This window comes from Ursus arctos, unplaced genomic scaffold (genome assembly GCF_023065955.2).
Source record: "Ursus arctos isolate Adak ecotype North America unplaced genomic scaffold, UrsArc2.0 scaffold_18, whole genome shotgun sequence".
Taxonomy (NCBI): domain Eukaryota; kingdom Metazoa; phylum Chordata; class Mammalia; order Carnivora; family Ursidae; genus Ursus; species Ursus arctos.
The window spans coordinates 53,988,651-54,015,961 of NW_026622852.1; the positions used below are offsets into that span (position 1 = coordinate 53,988,651).

The following is a 27,311-nucleotide window of genomic DNA, read 5'->3' on the forward strand; positions in this document are numbered from 1 at the left end:
GGGACAAACAAAAGGAGGCGCCGGAGGGGCGCAGCGGCCGGCGGCGGGACGGAGCGGCGGGGGCGCGGGGCTGCCTGCTGGGCGGCCGGACCGGGCGGGACCAGGTGAGTGGGTGGGGCGGGGAAAGGGGCGCGAGCTGTCACTTCTCGAAACCCACTCCTACACGCCCCCGGCCAGCTGCCTGCCCCGGGCGCCGCGGGCAGCTCGGGCTCTGCCCACCGCGGCTGGCTCCCTGGGGGCCTCCCGCGGCAGCTCAGTTTGGCCTACCTCCTGGCTCCCCCGTACTCCAGGTCTCCGGGGCCCCACCCTCTCCCCGGTGCCGCGGCGCGCGAGCCCCCTCCCAGGCACCCCAGTGCCTCCCTGCGCTCTACATACCGGGAGTTTCCGCCTGGGCTCCCCCAGGTCCCCTTGTCATCCTCTGGGTTCCCCCAGATCCTAACCCCTACACGCACACACTCCCCACTTCCTAGAGGTTCCACCTGGGAGCCTCTCCTTGGCAAGTTTTTTGGTCCCCCCCCCCCCCCCCCCCGTTTTCAAAGGTTTTCCCTGTTCTCTTCTCCTGGGCTCCTGGCCCCCTTCACTTCCCTTGGACCCCTCCCTCCTCTTGATCCGGAGGGAACAGTACCCTGACTTGGGGACAGGATCCCTGGCTAAGATCTTGGGGCCCGTGTGGACTGCGGGTTCCCCGGAAGACCGGTTCAGGGTCTGAGGCCCCAGGCCCTGCTCATGTCCTGTGCATCCATATGGGCCTGAGAGCCAGATCTGATGAGGTCCGGGCTGGAGACCCAGCAAAGTTGGTTCCCAGGCCGAAGGAGCATAGCCAGGGTGGTTGGGGTTCAGGATGATTCTGTGTCTTTCGTTGACTGCTTTCCCCCTTTGGTTTGGACTGGAGTGAACCAAGATTGGGCTGGTGCTCAGCTGATACAGCTACAGACTGCCTTTTTTGGGAAGGAGGAGAGATGGTTGGGGGGTGCCTGACACCCTTCTGATTAGGACTTGGCTGGAAGGGTGGGGCTGACCACGCTCCCCTGATGCTTCTTCCTCGGCTTTATCCCAGGAAGCCTTTTGAGGATGAGGTGTGAGGATGAGGAGGGAGAGAGCTTGTGAGGCAAAGGGAATTTGGGCCTAAATTGTGGAGGAGGGATTTGGTGGAGCTGAAAGGCTCCCATGGGCCTCACCCACCTTTTCCATTAGGAGTTTCTTTAACCTCTCTGTGTAGACAGACCGGCAGGCAGACAGACTGGAAGGAGGAGGAGGGGGAGTGCTGTTGGTGATCTTTCCTGTGGAGGGGATGGGGGAGTGGGAGTTTGTTCAGAGGGACTGGGTAGTGCCCATGGCTCATTCACACTGGCATTGCCTTCATGAAGGTCAAGTCTTCCTCTGGCTTGGGAGGGGAGGCAAGGACAGATGACTTGTGCTGGCGGACTGAAGAGATGCTGGGGCATGAATGACTGGCATCTGCGTTCCTGTCTTCCCAGTCTTAGAGGTGCTTTGGGGTCTGGTCTAGCGCTCCCTGCCTTCCAGGGTACAGAGCAGGGGCCCCAGCAATGTTTGTGACTCCCCTCCCCCCCAACCCTGTGATGTGCTTTTGTACTCCATCCCTTGGACACATCCAGTAGGAAGCAGTTTCCCCTGCGAACTTTGAGTGGCCCTTCTGGGCAGAGGGGGCTCCTGAGGATTGCCCTATTGGGTCAGAACTTGGGGAAATGGCTGAGCCTTGGGTTGCTGCCTGGCTTGGGCTGGACCTCACCTGTAAGAGCTGGAGGGAAGGGGTCAGCCTCGTTCCTGACTCACTCTCCTGAGAGTGCAGGTGATTCCAGGTTTTCACATGGGGACACTGAGGCACAGGTTAATGGTCTAAGACCTCAAAAGGAGTCGGGTGGGATGGATGTGGGGCCCTAGAGCCCAGCACACCATCTCTCCATCCCTTGATCCTTCAATCATTCGTTTGTCCGTTCATCCATTTAGCCATTCTTTAGTAAGTGCCTGGCCTGGACCAGGAATGATGTGAGAGAATACAGCCCCTGGGCTCCTCTGAGCTGCAAGCTGGGAGGAGAGGCCGGCAGGAAAACATTGACATGGTGGCCACTGTAATAATAGAAATATTACAGAGCAGGAGGCATTAGCTCTGGGTGAATATGTTGGGGGTGGTCAGTGTGTATTTCCTGGAAGAGGGAGGACTAAAAGAATCAGTGACGGCGTCTGGTGGCCTGAGTTCTGGTTCAGGCTGTGCCATGGGCAGGTGACTGGGCTGCCCAGCCTCAGCGGACAACCCGTCCTTGAGGAGCGCGGGGTGGGGGTAGAGCCTGGCTCAGTGGCCTCTGTGCCTTCACAGCTCTAGGTGCTTTCCTGCTAGTTGCCAGCGCCCTGTGTGGGTTTGCTGGGTTATTGACCTATCTCTCCTCCAGGCTGGGGACAGTCTTCTGCTTCTTTCCTCCCAGCACGATGCCTAGCACTGAATAGGTGCGTGAAATGCTCACCGGTACACGTGGTTAAAAGGCTCCACAGTCCCTCCCAGAGCCATTCAGGTCCCTTTGTCTGCTTGTGCCCTCCCTACCTGCACTCCTTCCTTCCTCTTAACTCCTACTTATCCTTTCACCTGTCCCGGTATACCATTATACCATACCGACTCCTGGTGGTTCAGATACTCCCCGCCCCTCACCCCTACTGTGTTCTGATCACACTTCTCTCCCCACCCTGCTGACTTGTCCTTTTCCATCTTGTGAATGGTTCCCAGCAGAGTGCCTGGGATGTAGCAGATGCTCCCTAAATGTTCCCTGACCAATAGGTGCTGTTTGGATTTTGTGTTTGAGTCGAACTCGTGTGCCTGGGCTGAGGCTTTGTCTTCGCCTGGACCCGACTCGCCCCACCGCGGCTCCTGTCCCCACCACCTCCCACCTCCGGTCCGACATCTAGCCAGACTGAACCACTCAGCATTGTCTAGATGTCACGTTCTCTTCCTTCTAGGCAGACTTGTGCTGTTCCTTCTGCCTGGAATACTTTTTCTCCAGCTTCTGCTCTTCCTCAGCAGTCAACTCAGGCAAAACCTTTTCCAGGGAGCCTTCTCTCACCCCACTGGTCTGGGTCTAGTGCTTCTCCCGTGTTCCCATAGCTGCCAGGGACCCCCAGCAGAGCCCTGGGCTCCCCACAGCCAACGGTATTTGGTGACTCGGCCTCTCCCAGTAGCCTGTCTGGTTCCCTCTTGTCACCCCAAGAGCCCAGCCCAGGGCCTGGCACCAAGCAAGTGCTCAGAAAATGTTGGCAGCACAGCGGGTAACTGGCGGTCACACATCCCGGCTGACAGTAGCTCTCACTTCCTCATAGGGAGGCAGCTTCCATGGAGCGAGAGGAATGCCAAGACCCTGCCCAGACAGACGGGGGCCAGCCTCAGCACCGACAGCCAGCACGCAGATAGCAGAGCCGTGCGCGGGGTAAGGATGGGGCCCCTCTCCCTCCAGGCCAGCCTCCAGTCAGGTGCCTCCCCCAGCTGAGGGGCCAAAGGGCAGTGTCTCCATCTCTGCAGTCCTTCGCTCTTCTTCCTGTAGATCCAGGGCATCGGACAAAGGTGGCAGGAGACAGAATGCTTCTTCCTTCTCCCGACTCAGCGGCCGGCTGAGGAGGATGTGGCTGCTGGACTTCAGATGCCAGCGTTAAGTTTCATTGTGAATCCCGGTGCTTTTCTCTCTCGGCGCAGATCTTGTGAGTCTGGGTTGTTAACCAGACCATCTTGTGACCACACTTCCCAAGGTGTGTTCCATGGAACACCAGTTTCTGTGGCCGCAGTGGTTGGATAGCCCTGGGAAACAAGTTATCCCTGCTGCAGGACTTCTTAGCCTGGACTGCGTCAAAGGGAGCGCGAGGTGGCTTGTAGAGAGAGCCTTGGAGAGGGAGTCGGCACGTTGTGTGTCCCCCCACTTATTTGATCATGGGGACTGGGGTTCCTTGGCCTGCACTTTGGAAACCGGTTCCCACAGGCAGGAGAGTGTACTGGTTAAGGACCCAGACTTCATAGACCGGGGTTTGAGTCCTTGCTGTCATGTGTTCAGTGAGGGGCTGTGGGCCGGTCACCCTACCTCTCTGAGCCTCAGTTTCCTTAGCTGTAAAGAGGTGATCATTTTAGCACCTTACCTCCCTGTAGGGTATTTTGAAGGTGAAATATATTGATAGAGGGAAGGCACTTAACAGAGGATGTCCCAGGATGTGTTCTGGAACCTGAGCGGCATTGGGTGGACTACTCTATAATTTATAAAACACATCTTATCGATGATTTCCTCTGACCATTTGAGGAAGCTCAGGCAGTGGCCTTGGTCCCTCGTTTACAGATGTGGAAACTGAGGTTCAGAGGGAGGAAGCAGCTTGCCCAAGGGTTCAGGAAGGAAGGAGGGTTGTGGGACTGGAACCAGATCCTAGACTCCCGGGTCAGGGTCCTTTGTTCTGTGCCTGAGGCCTCCCTGCATCCTCCTGTCACCTCGGCTTTTGGGTAAGGAAGACCTGGCCCTCCCCAGCTTGGAGTTTTAAAGAAATAGTAATTTTTTTTTTTGGATAATTAACCAACATAGTTGCATGTTCGCTGTAGGTTTTTATAGTGTTTTGATTTTGATGTCATGGAAAGCGAAAGTCTCCTGTGATCCCCATCTCCACAGATATGGATGGGGAGGAGTGTATTATTCACATGTGTTATTACTATTTGCTTATTTTTCCCATGTCAAGTCTTGTTAGGGCTGCTGGTTCACAGTTTGCTCCCGTTTCATTTCCTGGCCCCCCCAGGACCTCTTTCCCAGGCAGGGGGGGATCTGTGTGAGTCCTGTCGGTTGGCACACCCCTGTTGCTCCCCTCCTCACCATTCCGGGGTTTGGAGCTGTCTGTGAAGGCATTTACAGCAGCACAGAGGGGGGTTAGGAAGTGCCTGGTGTGTGATTTTGTTGACTCTCCTGTTTATTGGGACAAGGTCAGCAAACCCCAGCCCTGCCTTGCTGGAGTTTCCTGTTGGTTTTGAGGAACTCTGCCTCCCGGAGAGGAGAGGGGAGGCCTGCCTGGGCTGAGGTCTCTCTGGCTGGGGATGAGCAGGAAGCAGCAGGTCCTACTTATCTGAGATCAGAATTCCTCCTCCGTGCCAGGGACAGCTTGGAGGGAACGGCATGGGCCGGCCTGAGAGGTTTCAGCCTCCGCTGTCTGCCTAGGGCAGGGGCCAGGTTGGGGGTTGGGAGGGACACGCATGAGTTGCTGCGTGGCCTGAGTATGGCCCTGACTCATTTATCCCGGCCATTCCCCGGAGAAAGTCTTAGTCCCTTTGGAATGCTCCTTTCAGGTTTCTTTTCTTTTTTAAGATTTTATTTTTAAGTCATCTCTACACCCAACATGGGGCTTGAACTCACAACCCCAAGATCAAGAGTCACACGCTGCACCGACTGAGCCAGCCAGGAGCCCCTCTCCTTTCAGGTTTTTTTTTTTTTTTTTTAAGATTTTTTATTTATTCATTTGAGGGAGAGCGAGAGCATGAGCAGGTGGAGGGAGGGGCCAAGGGAGAGGGAGAAGTAGACTCCCCACTGAGCAAGGAGTCCGATGGGTGGGGGGCTGGATCCCAGGACCCCAGGATCATGACGAGCTGAAGGCAGACGCTTCACCGACTGAGCCAGCCAGGCGCCCCCTGCGTTCGGGTTTTAACCTTGAAGGTGGGCGGGTGAGGAGAAGGCTACCCCCTGACCTGGGTCTAAAGACGTTCTGTTGGGGCAGGAGGGATTTCAGGCCTGGCAGCCTGGTTTTGCGGCCTGGCAGGGTCGAGCTGGAAACGAGGTGTCCTTACCTGGTGGCCTTGTTGGGCTCACTGGCCTGACCGTCTTCCTCACCTGTGTTTCTTCCTCTTGTTCTTTCCCCGCAGTCTCGTTTTCTTCTCGCTCGAGACACTTCTGGCCCCAGGAGTTGGCCTCTCCACCTTCTCCCTCCTCCTAGCAGCCTTCGTGTCCCCGGTCGTCCTCCGTGGCCGCGGTCTGAACCCTGGGCGGGCACATAGCAGCTCTCCTCTGCAAGGTGCTTCCACCGTGTTACAGGCTCAAGGCCAAGGCTCGGAGGGACGAGGGCTCTTGCCGTGGGTGGCAGAGGTGGGACTTGGACCCAGATCTGTTTGCCTTGCCAGCCTCTGCTTTTTCTACTCCACCTTCTGTTTTTCTTCTTCTCCAGGTTCTCAGGCTCAGAGGCACTTTAGAGCTGCCCAGGGTCTTGCGTACAGTGCTGAGTTCCCTGGGACCCCCACCACACAACTGCGGAGTCCAAGCCGGGGATGGGGGTGAGGGGGCAGGAATCCGCATTTTGGGGATGCTCCCAGGCTGGCGCGAGGCTGGCGGTCCACAGACTGTGGCGGGAGACGCTGAGCAGGGCGATGCTTTCAGCCCTGGTCCCCGCCTCTGGCCAAGGCGTCCCTGTGATCAGCCCTTGGTGTAGAAGCAGGGCCGAGCTGCCCTCAGGACTGGGAGTTCTAGTGACTTCCCAGTACGTGCGGGGGGTTAACCGTCCCTCTTCAAGGATGTGTGGGACTGAGGTTTCTAGAACGGCTTTCACTCCCAGCCACAAACATCCCCTGTTCTCTTTCCCAGTGCGTTCCTACTGCATCTCGTAGCAAGTTCTATGTTTAACTGTCTCTTGAGGGCCTAAAACCTCAAAATTAAATGGACTGCTGCCGCATCGCCTGCCCGGAGTGGTGTTCCACTGGAGGAAAAGTGGCTGTAAAATTCCACAGTCCTCACGTGCCACCTGGACACCCTCAGAGGCGCCGCCACCAAACTCACGCCCTCTGACAGGGTCGGCTGTTGGCGAACGTGCTGACCGGGGGTTGGGTACATGGGGATCCCGCCCTTCCCCCCCCCCAGCACCTTGCATCACGATCTCTGGGGGCAGCCCCCCTTGAGCCTAGAGAGCCGGGCCAAGGGCAGCTTCCCTTGGCCTTAGTCCCAGTCCCCTGGGGTCTCAGTAGCTGTGTCTGCAGCCTCCCATGGGTGCTCCTGCCCACATTCCGTAACTGGTCTGGGCACGCAGTGCTGGTGCTCATAGCAGACCGAGGCTCCTCTGCCCCCAGGGGCCAGATGTGGTGCCTGGCTTGTGGGCCCAGACCCAACAGAGTGGGGCTCCCTTCTTGAGTCTCCTTAAAACTATCCCGGAGATACCAGAGGCATCTGGTAGGGTTCCCTGCAGAGGCCTTGATTTCACGTGCCCCTCAGGAAAAGGGGGTCTTGTTCTAGGAAGCGTTTCTGGCGTTCTGGGTGCTCAGGTAGGGAGACCTGCTCGCCTTCGAGGCAGATTGCACAGTGGAAAGTCAGCCCCGTGGGGATCTGTCCTACCACCTTCTAGCTCTGTGGCCTTGGGCGGGTCACTTAACCTCTCTCCCATAAAGGGACTGGTGAAACCAGCTGTAACGATAACGGCAGCTACCATCGTAGTCTTAAATACATGGCAGGCACTGGGCCAGAGCTTTCCGCGGACTCCGTGGTTCAGCCCTCACTACAAGCCATGAACCATTTTACAGACGAGGAAACCAGAGCCTTGGGAGGTAAGATGACTTTCCCAAGGTCTCCCAGTGGTGAAGTGACAGGGAGCTGGGGCACAGGAAGCGCTGGGTGCAGGGTTGGCCCGTCGTCCGTGTCAGTAGCTGGGGGCTCTAATGGCGGCCTGGTGGAGCGAGGGGGCGGCTTGGGCCTCCAGCCTGGCCTGCTGCTCCATGAGCTTGGCTTGGGAGCCACAGGTGGGTGTCTCTTACCTGTCACCCTTCACCCCGTAAGGTAGGCCACAGCCTTGCAAGATTGCATGAGGACGGACCTGTTTGGGAGGCCCAGCCCAAATGTGAGAGGAGTTTGCAAATGAAACATGTGCCTTCCCCCTCCTGCCCTGACTATCTCCCCTCTTCCTTTCCCGGGAAGTGAGGGTGTGCCTTTCTCTGCAGGGCGAGTGCCAAGCCAGGCAGTGCCCCCAGCCCGGTGCTGACTCACCCCAAGTGGGTGTGGGGACCTAGAGGGCAATGGCCTGCTCTTGAGTGGGTGCGGGCTGTGTGCAGCCGATGACGAGGTGAGCCTTTTCCTCCCACTCCTGGCTCTGGGACCCGAGGAGGCCTGGGGGTGCTGACTGAGGAGCAGATTCACAGGCCCGGAGCCCTTCCGGGACAGGGCCACTGACTGGCTGTCTTCCTCAGGCCTCTGGGGAATGGCCCTTCCCCCTTCCCTGGGAGAGCGTTGGAGGGACAGACAGCCTTCCCAAGTGTGGTACAAGGAGGGGCGCCAGCCTCCTGCTTCCCCTCTTGCCTGGGAAGCTTGCCCAGCATCTCTGTTTGGGCTTTAACAAAAGGCTCTCTGTGCCCTGTGTCCCCGCAGCCCAGCCTGCCTGCCATGGCCCGAGTGTGAAAGCCAAAGGCCTGCAGGCTGCCGTGGGGGCTGGAGCATGCTTGGGTGGTCCCCCTCTGGGCTGGACTGGGCAGCGGGTCATTTCTTTGACTCCCTTCCCCGTCTGGAAGAAGCATCAGAGGGAAATGATCCATGTCGAGGGATACCTAAGGGGTGGTTCTGAGAGCACATCGCCACCTGTCTACCTCCATCCTTTCCTGGGGTCCCGAGCCTGGCAGGCGCTCCAGAAGTACAAGGCTTTTGAGTGTGGCCTGTGTGACGGGTCAGGTCCTGGAGGGCTCTGGGTGGTCTGGCCTGTGCTTGCAGGTGCGTGTCCTTGTGGCTTAGCCCTCACGCAGGTGTCTTCCCCCACTGAGCCCCGGGAGAGTTTTCTGCGGTGGCAGGTGGGTTGTAACCATAGCACACCTTCCTCTGGGCCGCAGGCAGGATACGTCATGTCATTTAAGTAGTCACAGTAAGCCTCTGAGGTAGGTTCGGCAATATTCCCATTTTGCAGTTGAGGAAACTGAGGCTCAGAGGAAAGGTCGTTTGTCCCCGGGGTCTGAGCTTACCCAGCCTGAGCACTGCTTCCCTCCACTGAGGACGGTGCCCTGTGGAGTGTCTGTCACCCGGGTGGGGCAGGCAGGGCGGGCTAACCTTCTCCTAACACAGTAGATGGCAGGTCCTTCTCGTAAACTTTTACAATCCTCGGAAACCACACGGTGAGAAAGGTCTTTTCTCCCCAGGTATTTTTCCTTCTCATAGAAGTACCAAATTTAAATGGTAGAGGAGTGTGTAGTGTAGACAACCCTCTACAATCTGATCCACCCTCAGACTTAACTACACGTAGTTCTATGTATAGCTTTCCAGATTTTTCTGTGCATACAGTAATAAGTTACTGATACAATTTTTTTTTAAAGAAGAATGAGATCATGCTTCTCTTTTCCTAATTTTGTTCAATTGCAGTAAGATACACGTAACTTGAAAATTACCATCTTAACCATTTCAGGTGTCGCTTCAGTGGCATTAATGCCGTCACGTCGAGGGGCAGCCACCCCTGATCTCCAGACTTTGTGTTCATCTTGCAAACCTGAAACTCCATACCCGTTAAACACTAGCTCCGCACCCTCCCCTCCCCCAGCCCCTGGCACCCACCTTTCTACTTTCTGTGTTAATGAATGTGACTGCTTACCTCATACGAGTGGATTCCTGGCAGCATTTGTCCTTTTGTGAGTGGCTTCTTTTCACGAAGCGTGTATTTCCTCTACTGCACGGCATCTTTTTTTTTTTTTTTTTTTAATATCTCTTTGGACATCTTTTGGGTCCTTGTATCCAGAGATAGGAGGTAGGGAGCACTATTCTTATTTGAAAGTTGTAAAAACGGAGCCTGGGGTTAATAATTGGCCCGGGGTCATGGAAGGATTTCAGGCAAGAGCTGGCTTTGAACCTATGTCTTCGCAGCTCCAAAGCTCTTGCTCTTTGCCCTCCCCGAGATCTGCCTGCCACCAAGGGGAAGATAGGGGCTCCCCGGGTTGCTTCTCTGACCACCTCCCCCCCCCAGGTGAAGGGATACTCCAACCTTGCCATTGGAACCCGGCCGCCTTCTCCCCATCCGTGTGTGCCGCGCTGTGGAAAGGGTCTGGTTGCCTCCTACCGACCTGGGCAGCTCCCTGGGGGCAGGGCAGCACCAGGCGGGGGTGGACTGCCTTCTACCAGATCCTCAGAGACCAACGGTGCTGCTGGGCCGGTCAGGAGCAGGCCAGTTGGAAGGAGGAGCTGAATTTGCTGCCCTGGCAATGGGTCCGGACCTGCTGCCTCCATCTGAGCCTGGCAGGTGTGAGGACCGGAGAGAAGACCCGCCAGGAGGGGTAGAAACAGATGATTATTTTGATAAATTTTGTATGAAATCGTTTAAGCACACAGAAAAGGTTGAAACCAGAGCAGATATCTCTGTATCCAGGGCTCAGCTTTGTCAGACCTTAATGTTTTACACTGATTGCTTCGGATATATTCTCTCTCTGCCAAAATATTTGAGACACAATGAAGCCTCTTCCCCAATCCCTTTCTCTTCCCTCTCTGGATGAGGGTATTGTCTTGACTTGGGGCTCTCCGTGCGTGCTTTACTGCGCTTGGTTACATATGTTATAGAAACCCTTACATAATACCTAAGGTCTTATCCTGTAGCGCGGTTTTAGGCTCAGCATGGCTTTTGAGGTCTGTTCACGTTGGAACATGCAGGTAACTCATGGCTTTAGCATTCCATTGCATAATGATGATGGTTTGTCCTTTCTCCCGTTGATGGCTGGCTGGCTGCTGATTTGGGGCTATTAGGAACAACGCTTCAGTGAGCGTTTTTGTCCCTGGCTCCATGTGTGTGTGAAAGGATGCTCTGAGATCTCGAACTAGGAGAAAGGTTGCTGGATTGTGGGATGTGTGCATCCTAACCTCATGTAGGAATTCGGCATTTCTGCCCGTCACAGGGGAGCGAAACGGCATCTGATTGCATTCCCTGATTAGTTATAAGGTTAAGAATGAATTTCATATATGAATTTCCATTTGCATTTTTTCTTATGGGCTGTCTATTCGTTTTTTCCCCCAAGACTTACTTAATTTTATTTTTTTATTTTTATTATTTTTTAAAGACTTTATTTATTTGACAGAGAGAGACACAGCGAGAGAGGGAACACAAGCAGGGGGAGTGGGAGAAGGAGAAGCAGGCTTCCCACCGAGCAGGGAGCCCGATGTAGGGCTCGATCCCAGGACCCTGGGATCACGACCTGAGCCGAAGGCAGACGCTTAAAGACTGAGCCACCCAGGCACCCCTATTTATTTTAGAGAGAGAGAGTGCACACACATGCGTGTGCACGATCTCATGGGGGGTTGAAGGGAGGGGCAGAGGGAGGGAGGGAGGGAGGGAGGGAGGGAGAGAACTTCAGGTAGATTCCCTGCTGAGCACGGAGTCCAACTCCCGCTCTATCTCACGACCCTGAGATCGTGACCTGAGCAGAAATCAAGAGTCAGGTGCTCAACCGACTGAGCTACCCAGATGCCCTATTTGTGTATTTTGCCATTTCTTTCTATCAGATTGTCTCTTTCTTGGGTCTGTAGGAGTTCTGTCTTTGTCCCGGATAGTAATCCTTTGGTACTTACGCACATTGCAAATATCTCTAACAAGTCTGTGGGTTCTTTTTACTTATTACGTTCTCTGATGCGTGTACATTTAACTTCATGTGATCAAAATATCAATCTTCTCCTGTAAGGATTTGTACTCTTTGTGATAGAAAATCCTTTCCTGTCCTAAGTTGATCTCTTAGCTCTTTCTTTAAACATTTTCAGGCTTTGGCTTAGGTCAGTTCCCTGGAATTTATTTTCATATAAGGAAGTGGATGAGGCTATACTTTTTTACGTGAGTAGCTGAGAGCCCGCTCCGTTCACGGATGCCTGTTCTTTCCCCCTGACCTGCAAGGCCAACACTGTTATCGCTATTTCCATACATTTCAGGGTTTGTTTCTAGGCTTGCTCTTCTGTTCCTGTGGTCCATCCATTTATCCCTACATCAACACCATATTGGCTGAATTCCTGTAGCTTTGTAGTAAGTCTCCTCCCACCTCATTCTTCCAAATTGTTGTAGCTATTTTTTTTTAAGATTTTATTTGTGTGTGTGTGAGAGAGAGAGAGCATGAGCAGGGGGAGGGGCAGAGGGGGAGAGAGAGAGAATCTCAAGCAGACTCTGTGCTGAGTGCGGAGCCCCACGTGGGGCTCGATCCCACGACACTGAGATCATGACCTGAACTGAAATCAAGAGTCAGACGCTCAACTGACTGAGCCATCCAGGCGCCCCTGTTACCTACTTTTGCAGGTAACGTACTCCGGACAGTTTTCCTCTTACCAAGTCATCGGGTTTCTTGCTCTAACGTGTTTTCATTTTTTCATAGTATTCTATCATCTGGTCATTTAATAAGTATTTAACCAGTCAGCCCATAACGGGTATCTGGGTGGTTTCCAATTTTCCTAGGGCATAAATAACACTGTGATGAACATTCCTGTAACTGATTCTCGTGCTAGAATCTTTCCCAGACAATTGCCGTCCTCTGTCCTACTACCTCCTTCCTGGGCTCCGCCCCGTTCAGCAGATCTCTCCACCGTATTCTGGGCTCTGCACACGGGACTTGGATGAATCTGGAGTGGCCGCTGTCCTGCGGGACTCCCAGCCTCCCGAGTGCCCCGGCCCCTACGTGGCCTCTTACGGCCTCCCGTGCTTTTTTTGGGTGCAGCCAGGGGTCTCCCACCTCACTGGTGGATGTTAATCCCTGACTTCTAGGAGGGCACAGTCTCCGGTTCAGAGTGAGGCCCCTGTTCTAGAAAAAGGAGAAGTAGTCGGACCGGAGCTCAGAGGACAGCAAGGCACATTGCCTTCTTGTCTTTTCTCAGCTGCCTGAGTTCAGCCCGTTCATCTTTGTCCTCTGTTCAGGATCCTCTCCAAATTCCCCACCTCTTGGGGCAGAGACCTGACCTGATCTGACCCAACATCACATTGCCCTCCCCAAACTGCCCTCTCAGAGCTTCAGAAGAACACCTGATCCCCATACTTGAGGGCTGATCTATCTATCTTTCTTTCTTTCTTTCTTTCTTTCTTTCTTTCTTTCTTTCTTTCTTTCTTCAAGATTTTATTTATTTGAGAGAGAAAGAGAGCTTGAGAGATCATGAGCAAGAGGGGTGGGTAGAGACAGAAGCAGACTCCCTGCTGAGCAGGGAGCCCAGCGTGGGGCTCAATCCCAGGACCCTGAGATCAGGACCTGAGCCGAAGGCAGACACTTAATTGACTGAGCCACCCAGGCTCCCGCTTGCTTGCTTGCTTGCTTTCTGTTCTATTTCTTTGGAACTCTACTATTTTTTCAATCACAAAGATAATGCACGCTGGTAAAAAAAAAAAAAAAAAAATCACAGTTTTCTTTCATTCTATTTCTTATTCCCACTCTGAGAGGGTGTCCCTCCCCACGGTGCAGGGACTATTGGTCAAGGGTTTATCAGCATGGGACTGTATTTATTTATTTTTCTGGATCTTGCTGTTTTCCACCGTGGCATTACGTACAGAGCTACTTGGTTCCATTGAAAAGCCCATGTTGCATTCTCGTGGCAGGAAGTTCTTACGACCCACCTACTGTGGGCCAGGCCCTGCCTACCTGCGTCTCTGCCAGGTATCTGCGAGCCCTGTGGGTGGCTTTCCTTCTTCCATTTCCTTCCTTTCTGCTCCTGTTCTGTGCACTTTTCAATCACCCCTGACTGTCTGTTGACGTCAGGTTTGCTCTGGGGGCCCGGACTCATGTCTGCTTTAGCCCCTTTCCACAGATGGGGGTGGTACTAAGGCTCAGAGACATGAAGAGCCCTGCCCAGGGTCTCTCACCACCCAGGGCGGAACCCCGACTGGCCCGCCTGTCCTTCCAGCGCTAAGCTCACATCATGGAGCTCAGGGCTTGCTCTCCACCTGACCCAGGGGCCATACACAGGCAGTTTGGGAAGCGTCATTTCTGTGACTTCTGATAGTCCTGAGAGCTTGGCAGGGCACCTGTTCCTCCCCCCCCCCCCCCCAGTTTAAGGATGGGGAAACCAACGTACCACATTCTAGAAAAGGAGTCTTGGCTCCTGGACATACCATTCCTTCCCTGCCGGCTTCAGGCAGGGGTGACCAGGACAAGGGGGTGTCTGGTGGCCTCAACTGGCTGACCGTGGGATGGGACGCAGTTGGGAGGGCGGCATCCAGGGTGGGCACAGGACTGGGATCACACGCCCCGGGAACCGTGACCACATTTTACAAAATGTGGTCACATCCACGGCAGAGTCTCTGCTCCTGTTGGGACAGGGAAACAGGCCCTGGGAGAGAAGCTGTTCCACGCCTCAGCTAGGAGGCCATACCTGTTAGGGAGGGCTCAGTGCAGGGTGGGATGAACCCACTGCCTGCAGGAAACGGGGAAGAAAGATCCCCACTTCCAGGGATCTGCCCCGTTTCCCTATGGTGCTCTCGTGACCGGACCAGCTGTGTCCCAAAGCAGATGTGCGGGGGATCTGCTCTACTGGTGTGGCCCCCTGGAGCCGCTGCGTGCCTCGGCTCCCCTGCGGGCTGGCTTTGAAGGTGGCCTCAGTCACTTACAGGTGGTGTGAAGTTGGGCACATGGCTTCTCTCTCTGTGCCTCAGTTTCCCTATCTGTAAAATGGTTATGGGGAATATTTCAGCCTTAAAAAGGAAGGGAATTCTGATATCCATGCTAAAACATGGATGAACGTTGAAGGCATTCTAGTAAACGAAATAAGCCAGACACCAAGAGGCAAATATTGTTACGATTCCACCTTTATGAATTACTTAGGGCAGTCAACTCTATAGAGACAGAAAGTAGAGTGGTGCCTGGGTGGCTCAGTGGGTTAAGCGTCCGCCTCTCGATTTCGGCTCAGGTCCTGATCTCAGGGTGGGGAGATCGGGCCCTGCATCTGGCTCTGCGCTGGGCATGGAGCGTGCTTAAGATTTTCTCTCTTCCCCTCTCCCTCTGTCTCCCACCCCATCTCTCTCTCTCAAAAAAAAAAAAAAAAAAAAAAAAAAAAAGTAGAATGGTGGTGGCCAGGGGCTGGGGAAGGGGAACTGGGGAGCTAGAATTTAGTGGGGACAGGGTTTCAGTTTAGCCAGATGGAAGTGTTCTGGAGACTCATGGTGGTCGTGGCTGCACGATGGAAGTATATTTAATGACACTGAATTACATACCTAAAAAAGGTTAAAGGGGGAAATTTTATGCTATGTAGAGATTACCGCAATAAAAAAATCTCGAGAAGAGAAATGGGTGGGGGCGCCTGGCTGGCTCAGTGGGTAGAGCGTGACTCTTGATCTCAGGACTATGACTTCACCACGTTGGGTGTAGAGCTTACTTCAAAAAAAAAAAAAAAAAGAAAAAAAAGGTGCCAGAACAATGTGCACGTCCTGGACTTGACTTGGCCGTGAGTCTTCAGTCTAGGAACGGCAGCCGCCCCACCCCCCACCGCCCCTCCCGTGGGTGTTTAGTGCCCTTGAGTCACTGGCTCCTGGGGCGGGTCCCTGAGTGGGGATTCCTACCTGGGGGGGTCTGTTTCCTTCTCCGGGGCCCTCTGAGTTGGCCCCACCCCGCTTCCTCCCTGTCAGGATGTGCAGCCCTGCCCACATCCACCTGAAACTCCCCGCTGCCCCGGCTCCCCGCCACACCCGGGCCCTGCCCTTCCCTGTGCCCTGCTCCTGCCCTGTCCCCCTCTCACGCCCTCTCTTGAGACCCCCTGATTTTATTGAGCACCTGCTGTGTTCCGAAGACTTCTGCCCTGAAGGAGCACGACGAGGAGCTGCCAGAACCGCCTGCCGGCCCCACTCTGCGCAGAGCCCACAGAAGCCCGAGATTCTGTGCACGCTTCGCAGCAATGCCGTGAGGTGTTTGTGCAGAACCGGAGGCCGAGAGCCAGTGAGGTCCTCACCCAGGGCCCCGCAGTGAGGTCAAGGCAGGCAGAAGCCAGCTCAGTCTTGTGGGCCCCTGGCTTCCCCCCTCATCCTCCGCGAGAGCTGCTTGAGGGTGGGCCGCCCCAGCCACCTGGCTGTTTCCTGTCGGGGCCTGGTCATGGGCCGGGCACCCCTTCCCTGGCATCCCTGCGGACTAAGTACTGGCGTTTGGCGCCTGCATCATCTTTCCAGCTTTCTCCCAAAACCCCATCAGGGAGGGGCCGTGACTTGTCCTGAGTTCCACAGGGAGTCGGTGGCAGAGGTGAGGCAGAAACACGGTGCAGCTAGAGGGTGACCCCCACCCACCAGACAGGTCACCCCCACGAGGCCGGTCCTGCACTGGACTCCCGGCTCTGCCTTTCCAAGCCAGGGGTCCTGGCTCTGCCCCCTGAGCCTCCATGAAGCCCTTCTCAGCAGGCAGGTGGCATCTGTCTCTCGGGCTGTAGCCACGGCTGCCCCTCGCCCTGTCTCAGGCTCGGTTATTGGGACACTCCTCTGCCTCTCCCCCTGCTGCCCACACGCTGACACTGGACTGAGAGGCCCCGGAGGCGTGGACACACCTTGGTCACTTTTATTGTCCCCGGAGGGCTGAGCCAAGGGCGGGCTGGCAGCAAGTTCAGGATGTGCTTGAGACCAGGTGTTTGGGGTGGGGGGAGGGTAAGATCCAGACATACCAGCACGGAATGGACAGGGCTGTTTCCTCCCTCTCTCGGCCTCCCGTGCCCTCACCCGTACACAGAGCAGTGAACAGTTTCCATCTTGAAAGTCAAGAGGCGACATGTGCAAAGCAAGCCCTGGGACAGCAGGGGCCCAGAGGCAATTCCTCACCGGGAGACTGGGTGTCCCCGCTGGGCTGGCACACCCACCCTCCCTCCAAAACTGTGAGGCTGCGACCACATCCTGCCTGGTCATAAACTGCACCGCCCCCAGCATCTGGCATCCTGCCCTGGCCGTCTCTTTCTGGACACTCCAGGGGCAGGCTGTTGCACGCCCTCAGGCCCTCTGTCTTGGCCCCTCCTCCCTTCCTGTCCCCAGCCTTTGGGTGCCTGCCTGGATATGGACTTGGGGAACCGGGAAAGGAGGGACAAGTGTCCGGGTTTCTTTCAGCTGGAGGCCGGCTGCATGATTCAGCGGGCCCTCCCCTAGAGTGCCCCCTTCCCAGGAGTGTGGGTGGTATGAGGAGCCAGCCGGTCATTAGAGGCCCGGGCCTTCCTGTGGGGTGGCCGTTCACCCTGGCCTGTGAGTCCCGGCCTCACCAGGAGGGCTGACCTCTGGGCTGGAGCCGGTGGCCCAGGGCGGGTGGTGGCGTCTGCTGGCCCCGTGGTGACCTGAGTTCTGGGAACCCAGGGGACAGGGAAGGTGGACTCCGGGGTGTGGTCTCTTGGCACTCCTGGCATAGTCAGGTAGACAGCGAGCCTGCACAGCAGGGCTCAGGAGAGGCCTGGGTTTGGTCTTGACCCTTCCTGAGTAGTAGAGTGACGTCAGGCGGGTGACTTTACTTCCCTGAGCTTAGTGCCTTACACGCACATGTAGCTGCACATAGCCAGCGATGATAATCATAAATGTGATGTCATCTAGCGTGGGGCGGAGACCAGTCTTGTTTTCTTGTCCTTTCTCTGCTTGGCCCCACCCCCTGCCTTGTGTGCGCACGCGCGTGTGTGTGTGTGGGGGGGGGGAGTGTGTGTGTCTCTCCCCTCAGAATCCTATATGTACATAATTACATGCACCTTTGCAGAATTTTTTAAACTTCCCTATTTGTTTTACGAAAGTGAGTCTGCATCGAGCCCCCTCTTGTACATTTCGATTTCCCACACTTTGAGGGAACGTCTTCCGGTCACTGGGGCAGCGTCACGGCAGCTGGTTCCAAGTAAACTGCGAGTTTTCAACAAGCCCTTCTGGTCAGTCTGATCATGACTAGGATGGAGTCCGGACAGGAATTCCCGAATGCTCCCTCCGGATTGCAGGGGGAGGCCACCTTAGCAATCTGTCGGCGTGGCTCCTGACTTCAGTGCTCAGTCTTCAAGTCTGTTAAGTGGGGAGGCTCCCGCCTTCCCCAGTGGTGGTTTCCCAGCTACCTGGTGACCACATGGTTTCCGGAGAGAGGCTGATCAGTGGGGCCCCCCTGTGAGTGGCAAGGCCGTGACTTCCAGCTAGACTCAAGGTGGAATTTTGGACAACGGGTCCGTTGTCTCCTGGGTCCCGGACAGCCAGGCCGCCCTGTGGTAACCCCCTCCTGCGGGTCCTTTTCAGGTTGAGCCATGATTCCAGTGACAGAGCTCCGCTACTTCGCGGACACGCAGCCAGCGTACCGGATCCTGAAGCCGTGGTGGGACGTGTTCACCGACTACATCTCCATTGTCATGCTGATGATTGCGGTCTTCGGGGGCACGCTGCAGGTCACCCAGGACAAGATGATCTGCCTGCCTTGTAAGTGGGTCACCAAGGACTCGTGCAATGACTCGTTCCGGGGCTGGGCGGCCCCGGGCCCGGAGCCCACCTACCCGAACGCCACAGTGCTGCCGACCCCTGGCACGGGCCCCACGGGCATCAAGTACGACCTGGACCGGCACCAGTACAACTACGTGGACGCCGTCTGCTACGAGAACCGCCTGCACTGGTTCGCCAAGTACTTCCCCTACCTGGTGCTTCTGCACACGCTCATCTTCCTGGCCTGCAGCAACTTCTGGTTCAAGTTCCCACGCACCAGCTCGAAGCTGGAGCACTTCGTGTCCATCCTGCTCAAGTGCTTCGACTCGCCCTGGACCACCCGGGCCCTGTCCGAGACGGTGGTGGAGGAGAGCGACCCCAAGCCGGCCTTCAGCAAGATGAATGGCTCCATGGACAAGAAGTCGTCGACGGTCAGCGAGGACGTGGAGGCCACCGTACCCATGCTGCAGCGGACCAAGTCCCGGATCGAGCAGGGCATCGTGGACCGCTCGGAGACGGGCGTGCTGGACAAGAAGGAGGGGGAGCAGGCCAAGGCGCTCTTCGAGAAGGTGAAGAAGTTCCGCACGCACGTGGAGGAGGGGGACATCGTGTACCGCCTGTACATGCGGCAGACCATCATCAAGGTGATCAAGTTCATCCTCATCATCTGCTACACCGTCTACTACGTGCACAACATCAAGTTCGACGTGGACTGCACCGTGGACATCGAGAGCCTGACGGGCTACCGCACCTACCGCTGCGCGCACCCCCTGGCTACGCTCTTCAAGATCCTGGCGTCCTTCTACATCAGCCTGGTCATCTTCTACGGGCTCATCTGCGTGTACACGCTCTGGTGGATGCTGCGGCGCTCCCTCAAGAAGTACTCGTTCGAGTCCATCCGCGAGGAGAGCAGCTACAGCGACATCCCCGACGTCAAGAACGACTTCGCCTTCATGCTGCACCTCATCGACCAGTACGACCCGCTCTACTCGAAGCGCTTCGCCGTCTTCCTCTCGGAGGTGAGTGAGAACAAGCTGCGGCAGCTGAACCTCAACAACGAGTGGACGCTGGACAAGCTGCGGCAGCGGCTCACCAAGAACGCGCAGGACAAGCTGGAACTGCACCTGTTCATGCTCAGCGGCATCCCCGACACCGTGTTCGACCTGGTGGAGCTGGAGGTGCTGAAGCTGGAGCTGATCCCGGACGTGACCATCCCGCCCAGCATCGCCCAGCTCACGGGCCTCAAGGAGCTGTGGCTGTACCACACGGCGGCCAAGATCGAGGCGCCCGCCCTGGCTTTCCTGCGCGAGAACCTGCGCGCCCTGCATATCAAGTTCACGGACATCAAGGAGATCCCGCTGTGGATCTACAGCCTGAAGACCCTGGAGGAGCTGCACCTGACGGGCAACCTGAGCGCCGAGAACAACCGCTACATCGTCATCGACGGGCTGCGCGAGCTCAAGCGCCTCAAGGTGCTGCGGCTCAAGAGCAACCTGAGCAAGCTGCCGCAGGTGGTCACCGACGTGGGCGTGCACCTGCAGAAGCTATCCATCAACAACGAGGGCACCAAGCTCATCGTGCTCAACAGCCTCAAGAAGATGGTCAACCTCACCGAGCTGGAGCTGATCCGCTGCGACCTGGAGCGCATCCCGCACTCCATCTTCAGCCTGCACAACCTGCAGGAGATCGACCTCAAGGACAACAACCTCAAGACCATCGAGGAGATCATCAGCTTCCAGCACCTGCACCGCCTCACCTGCCTGAAGCTCTGGTACAACCACATTGCCTACATCCCCATCCAGATCGGCAACCTCACCAACCTCGAGCGTCTCTACCTGAACCGCAACAAGATCGAGAAGATCCCCACCCAGCTCTTCTACTGCCGCAAGCTGCGCTACCTGGACCTCAGCCACAACAACCTGACCTTCCTCCCCGCCGACATTGGCCTCCTGCAGAACCTCCAGAACCTGGCTGTCACGGCCAACCGGGTGAGTGGCCTGGCCGCCACTCCGCGGAGGCGGGCGGGGGGTTGGCTTGGGAGGCGCCGCGTCTCGGGGTGTTTGGGATCGTCTCATGCTCCGGGGTTGGGGGTCCTCACCCGTGGTTCCCAGAACCACCCGGGAAGGGCTCGTGGGGAATCCAGATTCTGCCCCCCGCCCCGCCCCAGACCGGCCAACTCGGGATCTCGGGGGCCGGGGAGCCTGTCTTTGCCACAGGATGTTGCAGGGTTCTCCTGCTGGGAGGGGTGGTGTGGTCAGGCAGGGTCTGTCCCCCGAAGTGACCTGGGGCGGGTTTCTTGTAGACTGGGGATGTGCAGGGACAAGAGGTCCAAGGGCCGGGTCGTGGGAGCCGGGACTTAGCCTGGAGCCCGCTCTAGACCACATCTGGAGCCGAAGCACCAATCTGGGTCCGCTGGGGACAGAAACCGTGGGTGGCTGGTGCTCACCGAGGCTGAGCCGGGTGGTCTCTGCAGCCCTTGGCCCCGCTCACACCCTTTCCCCTCTGCCTGTCACCACCTGCCTTTCCGGAGAGGAAATTGTGCAAACCATTTCAGGCCCGCAGTATGGGAGGCCACGCCCTGGAGACGCCCTGGGAACCGTTGGTATGCCCCGAGTACCAGCCCCTTGCCTGGCCAGGGAAGCCCCCCACCCACGGGCCCCTTCTCAGAGGCAGGCGGGTGGGGTTGAGGGCCGGGTGCTCCTGTGGCTTTGTGGTGTAGCCTCTGCAGTGTAAACAAAGCCGCAGCCTTTGCGGTTGCCAAAGGACCGCCCCCGGCCCACCCCTCCCGGGGACCCGTTCCCAGTTCCTACTTTCAGGGTGGAGACACAGTGGGGCAGGTGGTGGTGGGAGCCCAAAGCCCGGGGTGCGGACTCTGGAGACCTGGTTCAGACGGCACGTCTGTGCCTCCCTGCAGCCCGAGGCCCGAAGCAGCCCACGCTGTGCGGGGCACGATGCTCCCGACAGGAACTCTCCAGCAGCTTCAGATGCAGAGGCAGGTGGTCCCTGAAATGCCCCCTGCTTCAGGAAAGGACACACCTTCTCCAGCGTCGCTCAGATTGGAGGGTCTGGGCCCCCTCCCCTCTTCCCTAAGCCTCTCCTCCTGCAAAACCAACCTCACTCTTCCTAGATCAGAGTCACAAACTCTATGTTCCTCCCCCAGATTATGACTGTGAGTTTCCAAGGACGAAGGTCAGAGCCCAGATCACTTCGCGTGGGAGAATCTGCCCCCGGGGCCTGGAGCAGGCCACGGATCGGGAAAATGGGACTCCTGGGGGGAAGCCACATGTGGGGAGCCCCAGGCAGACCCCAGACCCTCCCCCAGAGCACAGTGTGGGGGCCACATTGCCCCTGGAGTTGGGTGCAATGAAGGCACCTCATGACCGGCTGTAACCTGCCTGCTCTGTCCCAGGTGCCCACAGGCTCTGCGCGGGCTCTGCACAGGCACCCGGGGCTTGCTGGGCCCTCCTTCCTGGTGGACGGTGCGTCAGGCCTCCAGCCTGGCTCGCACTTCCTTCCCCTACCCCCAGCTCCTCACCCCCAGCAGGCCTGTTAGGTCCCCCCTGCTGGCTGAGGTCACCCCTCAGGAAGGGAGCTGGCGACAGGCACGACAGACAGGCACGCTGGCCCCAGGAAGGGGACCCTCCACAAGCCCTGTGAGCACACTGCTTAATCACATCCTGTCTCCACCCCTGGAATGCCAGAGGCCTTGGTGGGGAAAAAGTTCACTTGCGCTGATCCTTGTCAGGCCCATCCTTTTAAGCTGGAGCGGCTCTCGTCCTCCTCGGTGAGCCAGCCATGGCTGCAGGTAGACGGGGCGGGGTCGGTGTGACCCGGCTCAGGCCCTTAGCGGCTCTTTCCCCAGGTTAAAACAGTAGACACGGAAGACGTGTTCATTTGTCTACGGATGCATTTATTCATCCTTTCCTCAGTTTGGCAGATGTTTTCTGAGCCCTCCTGGGGTCAAGGAAGGTGTTGGGGACACACTGGCTGCCCGTCTGGAGGCTCCTGGGTGCATACAGCAGGGGTATCCCCCCAGATTTCGGGCAGGCCAACCTCCTAGAGGAAGGGACACTGCCCTGGCCCTGAGGACGAGGGGAAGTTAGCGGGATGAAGAGGAAATGGAGAGTCTTGTAGGTTCTGTCGGGGCAGGGGGGAGCACGAGCTGAGCAGCCCCTGGAATTCGGACTTGCCCCTGAGGCCAGGGCTGGAAGAGGGTCCTGTTCTTCCCGCTTGTTTCCATCGGGTCTTCTTTGTTCCCCTCGTCTGGTGACGCTGACGCGGATCTTGGCTCTTTTCTTCAGTGCCTGACACACAGCAAATGTTCACCAAATTCTCTGAGTAGATGAAGAAACGAGCTAACTTGTAATTGGGAGAGATTGTTCTCGCTGCAGTGTGAGGGGGTGGGTTTGAGGGGCAAGATGAGAGGGGTCAAGAGCTGGCAGAAACCCCGGGTGCAGCCATTGGGAGGAGTGAGGCCTGGACTGACAGAGGCTGCCCTGGGTGGAGAGACTTTGGTGGGAGAATCAGCCAGATTCTGGGGCTGGATCGGATGGGGGAGAAGGAGAGAGGTCTGAGTGACTCGGGGTTTCTCACTTGGTTGCTTGGGAAGATGGGTCATTGAAACAGAATGTAGGAGCCGTCACTGGTTTTCACAGAGGAGAGCGTCTGTCCCATGTTGGCTGTCCGGGGCCTCTGGGACATCCAAGGGACCATGTTGAGTTATCCTGAAGTTCAAGGAGTCCTCCCTGTCCCCGCCCGGGCTCCTGGATGAAGAGGGGTCCCTGTCGACATCACCGGGGGAGAGGATGGAGGGAGAGAGGAGTCTGGCTCAAGCCTTTGGGGTCGAAGGGGAAGAGCGAGGCCAGGCGGGAGTATGTGGGCTTGCAGTGCGTGGGGCAGTTGGGTGAAGGACGGATTCAGGTCCACTGGATTAGGAGGGACTGTTGTTGATTCTGGCCAGTTTCGGGGGTGGACAGGGGCAGAAGGTGGATCACAGCTGAAGAGAGACCGTGTTTTTTTTCCATGTGGTTTGTCGGGGATGGGGCGATGGAGCAGCTGCAGAGGCTTCTGGGAGGATCATCTCTTTTTTCAAAGACTAGGTGGACTTGAGGCTACTCCAGCGCTGATGGGGGAGACAGCCAGGTCCCTGGGAGGTAGGAGACGGCAGGAGCGGGGTGATGGGACAGGACCCCAAGTTTCCGGCAGCCGAGTGACAACTCGGGAAGAGGACAGGTCCAAAGGACAGGGGTGGCTGTGGTGGGGCGCTGAGCCCCTGGAGCACCTTCTCTTTTCTCTGTGGGACCTGGAGAGAGCTCACTGGCTGGGGCAGGGGGTGCTGGGGAGGGGGTGTTTTAGGGAGGGAGCTCTGGGCGTGAACCCCAGCTGTGCCACTCACTGAGCTAGGCCTTTCGTGCTGCCCTGACCCCTGTCTGGAGTCACCAGAGGAGTCCACTGTGGGGGGGGTGGGCTCTCTGGGAGGCTCAGGCCCCTCAGTCCTGCCAGAGCCCACTTCCCGTCATGCCCTCTCACCTTCGTGTCCCCAACCTTCAGTCCTGCTCACCTGGAGGCCACCTTGGCTCCGTCCCTGCCCAATGGGCACAACAGTGGCTGGTTTTGGAGGCCCAGGTCAGGGGACTCTTTTAAAACAAGTCACCCAAGATCCGAGTCTGCCCGAAGGCCCTCAGCCACAGAGCACTGAAGGCAAGAGGCATTTCTAGTCCTGCCTTGCATTCCACAGAGGGGGAAACTGAGGCCCAGGGAGGGAAAGGGACTTGCCATTTAGCGCCATATTTGGCAGAACGGAAGCACAGCGCAGGCTCTGAATCAGAGGAAGCAAGGCTCACTTACACCCTCTCTTGACCTTTCTGGCCGTGCCGTCTTGGACACGCATTTCACTTCTGCAGGCCTCAGCAGGACAATGGGGACAGTGACAGAGCCGCCTTACAGGGGTTAGTAAACAGGCTGTCCGTCATCCTCACGTGGGCTTGAGCGGGGTCCCTGCCGCGCAGCACTTCCAAAAGAGACTGTTCTGGCAAATAGGTTCAGTAAGAACATGGGTTTAGAGGTGACCCTCACAGAAGGGCAGGGAAGGAGGTGGCATCTAGGGAGCTTCTCCCGTGTGCCAGAGACGCAGCGGGTCCCCACTCGGGCCCCGCCGACGATGTGGACGGATCCAGAGCACGAGCTGCGGAACCTGGTTCAGTCTTGGCTCCACCACGTTCCAGCTGTGAACCTCTGGGCCAGTTAGCTTCTTTAGCGCCCCCTTGGTCAAATGTTACCCATCTGTAAGGCAGAAGTGGTGTTTGTAGGGTATTTATAGGTGCTTCTGACGGTGGATGAGTGAGTAGTGTCAGTGCTCAGAGCGAGCCCGCTGCGTACGAAGCTGCGTGGGGTGGTTGCCCATCATTCGGATTTTGCAAACTCAGGAAGAGAATAGCCAATACTAGGCTCCCTGCACTCATGATCAGGGTGTGACTTGACAGATGAGGGGCCTGAGGCCCAGGACAGGGAGGTGACAGAGCTGGGGTCCCCACCCCTATTGGAGTGCTCCCCGCAGTTCTCAGCAACTGGGGTGTGTGATTTCCTCAGCATGCCGCTCTCTTTCGTAAATCGTTCTTAAACCGGGCAGACCCCACAGCCTGGCTCCTGATGAGCCCTGGACAGTGGAGGAGGGAGTGGAGTTAATAGTAGCAGGCCAGTGTGACTTGCTTCTTAGGGTGCCAAGCGCTGGGAGACAGTGGGGAGCCAGGGGGCCCCAGCTCTGCCCTCTCAGAGCCTGGTCCGGGAGCGACAGGTGATCGAGCAGCTTCGCCACGGAGGGATCGGTGCCGCTGGGGGCCACGGGTGCCCTAGGTTGCCCAGGAGGTCAGGGAAGGCTTCCCGGAGGAAGTGACTGCGGAGTTGAGACTTTACATGCAGGTGGAGGTCAGCCAGGCTTCAGGCCAGACCGTGCTGCGGCCTGGGCCCAGGGAGCCGAAACGGGCTTCAGAGGAGATGCTGGTGCCTGGGGAGAAGGGCGGCGGTGGGGAGAAGCCTCGGCCGAGGCCCCAGGTCTGGGCTGCGCCCCTCACTTTGGCCCTCTGCTCTTGCCCTTCCAGATCGAGGCGCTGCCCCCGGAACTCTTCCAGTGCCGGAAGCTGAGGGCCCTGCACCTGGGCAACAACGTGCTGCAGTCGCTGCCCTCGAGGGTGGGCGAGCTCACCAACCTGACGCAGATCGAGCTGCGGGGCAACCGGCTGGAGTGCCTGCCGGTGGAGCTGGGCGAGTGCCCGCTGCTCAAGCGCAGCGGGCTGGTGGTGGAGGAGGACCTGTTCAACACGCTGCCGCCCGAGGTCAAGGAGCGGCTGTGGAGGGCCGACAAGGAGCAGGCCTGAGCGCCGGCCGGCCGCTGAGCACCGGGTCCGAGGAGCCCTCGGGGCCCGGGACGCAGATAGCCGGGGCCGACCAGCCGGACCTCTGCCAGGGCAGGAGCCTGGGGCTGGAGGTCGGCTGGGCTGCGGCTGCGGGACCGTACCTGAGGGGCTGGCCCCTTCCCTCCTTCTGAGACTCACGCGCCCCAGGGCGGGCGCCTGTTGGGGAGATCAGAGACCCATGTCTTAGAGCGCAGTATTTGGACAATCAGGGCCTCTCCCCCAGGCCATCTGTGCCCGAGAGGCCGAGCTGACGCCAGAGGCCCGGGACGCCCACCTAGCCTTTGGTATTTATTTTTCTCCACTTCCCATCCCCTCCCTCTGGATAACTTATACATTCCCAACAAAGTGCAGTTCTGATGGGGGGCTGTGTAAGGAAGGATGGGCCGTTTCCCTTTCCCTTTTTTTGGTGATGCCACCGGCAGTACCACCCAGACTTGAGCGGAGGGGTCCAGGGAGAGCCAGCCGCGACAGTCGCCCCAGCGGTGCTGGTCTGGGCTCTGGCGGTGTGGCCCGTGGGACGGCAGGCCTGCCAGGTGGAAACGCCAGGCCTGGGACTTGTCTCATCAGTTTTAGATTTTTTTTTTAAGTGAAAAAAAAAAAAAAAGAAGAACATTTTTTTTAAAGCTTTGAAAATTGATGGTTTGGGTATTAAAAAGAAAAAAAAGTAAAAAAAAAAACTAAAAAAACCCACAAAAGACAGTGAAGGCCAGTGAGTTGGGGTCTCAGGGCAGGATGGCAGCTTTCCCTTGAGCAGAGCAGCAGGACACTGAACTATGTTTCCTTCCCCCCTCCCCCCCGGGGGTGCAGGCTGCAGGATGTCTTCGAGTCTGGTGTGACCTTGGTCCAGGAGTTCTGTTTGTTCCTCTCCTCTCCTAGGGCGGGTTTTTTTTGTTTTGTTTTGTTTTGTTTTTGGCGTCTTGTTTTCTTTTTCCTCCATGTGTCTTGGCAGGCACTCATTTCTGTGGCTGTTGGCCAAAGGGAATGTTCTGGAGCTGCCAAGAAAGGAGGAGACTCGGGTTGGCTAATCCCCGGATGAACGGTGCTCCATTCTCCCCGTCCGTCTCTTGTCACAGTGTTAAGGAGCCAGGAGGAGCTACCTCGCCCGGACTCTGCTTTCCCACCTCATGTGTCATGAGTTTGCCCAGTGCCACCCCTAGCCCCAGCCGCCGACATCAGCCCTGGCACCGCCTGGTCCTTCAGAAGAGACGCTTGGAGGCGGGGCCGTGGGTGGGGAGGTCGCCTCTGGGAGGGCTGTCTCCCCAGGTTTGGGTTCTGATTTCTGTCCCAGGCGCCAGGCACACACGCAGCCCTCTCGGCGCCTGGTGGCGAGAAGCCACCTCACTTTAGATCAGTCACGGGGGTCCCCGCATTAGAAGGGTCCCCGCCTTAGATCAATCACTTGGACACTAAGGCACGTTTTAGCGTCTCTTGTCTTAACGATTATGTCCCTTTGTCTGTCCATTTGTGTTTTCTGCGTCACGTCAGCGGGTGTAATCCTCAGAAATAACGCACACTAGCCTTTGACAACCATGAAGCAATCCGTTACATGAGGGTCTGAACTTGTAGACTCCGTTCAAATATCAAATAAATCTGTAACAGGAAGTA

General features: G+C 57.1%; 1 protein-coding gene across 5 annotated transcripts; it reads left to right on the forward strand.

The window, feature by feature from the left end:
- Window positions 1-19: 19 nt before the first annotated feature.
- LRRC8A (leucine rich repeat containing 8 VRAC subunit A) lies at window positions 20-27,311 on the forward strand. Of its 5 annotated transcripts, XM_057313801.1 has the most exons (5): window positions 1,317-2,463; window positions 3,325-3,431; window positions 3,546-3,747; window positions 18,118-20,282; window positions 25,392-27,311. In XM_057313801.1, exons 4-5 carry the CDS (start codon window positions 18,126-18,128, stop codon window positions 25,665-25,667), a joined length of 2,433 nt encoding a protein of 810 aa, XP_057169784.1. In that variant the 5' UTR covers window positions 1,317-2,463; window positions 3,325-3,431; window positions 3,546-3,747; window positions 18,118-18,125; the 3' UTR covers window positions 25,668-27,311. The 5 variants fall into 5 exon arrangements, with proteins under 5 accessions (XP_048079348.1, XP_026369913.1, XP_057169784.1 ...); XM_048223391.2 differs by lacking the exons at window positions 1,317-2,463; window positions 3,546-3,747 and adding an exon at window positions 20-104; XM_057313800.1 differs by lacking the exon at window positions 3,546-3,747 and having other exon boundaries at window positions 1,318-2,463.

Bases quoted from the DNA above. Each gene is read 5' to 3' on its own strand.
- LRRC8A (XM_048223391.2), top strand. From the start codon at position 18,126: ATGATTCCAGTGACAGAGCTCCGCTACTTCGCGGACACGCAGCCAGCG. The intron at 20,283-25,391 runs GTGAGTGGCCTG...TTGCCCTTCCAG, and splicing joins TGGCTGTCACGGCCAACCGG to ATCGAGGCGCTGCCCCCGGA.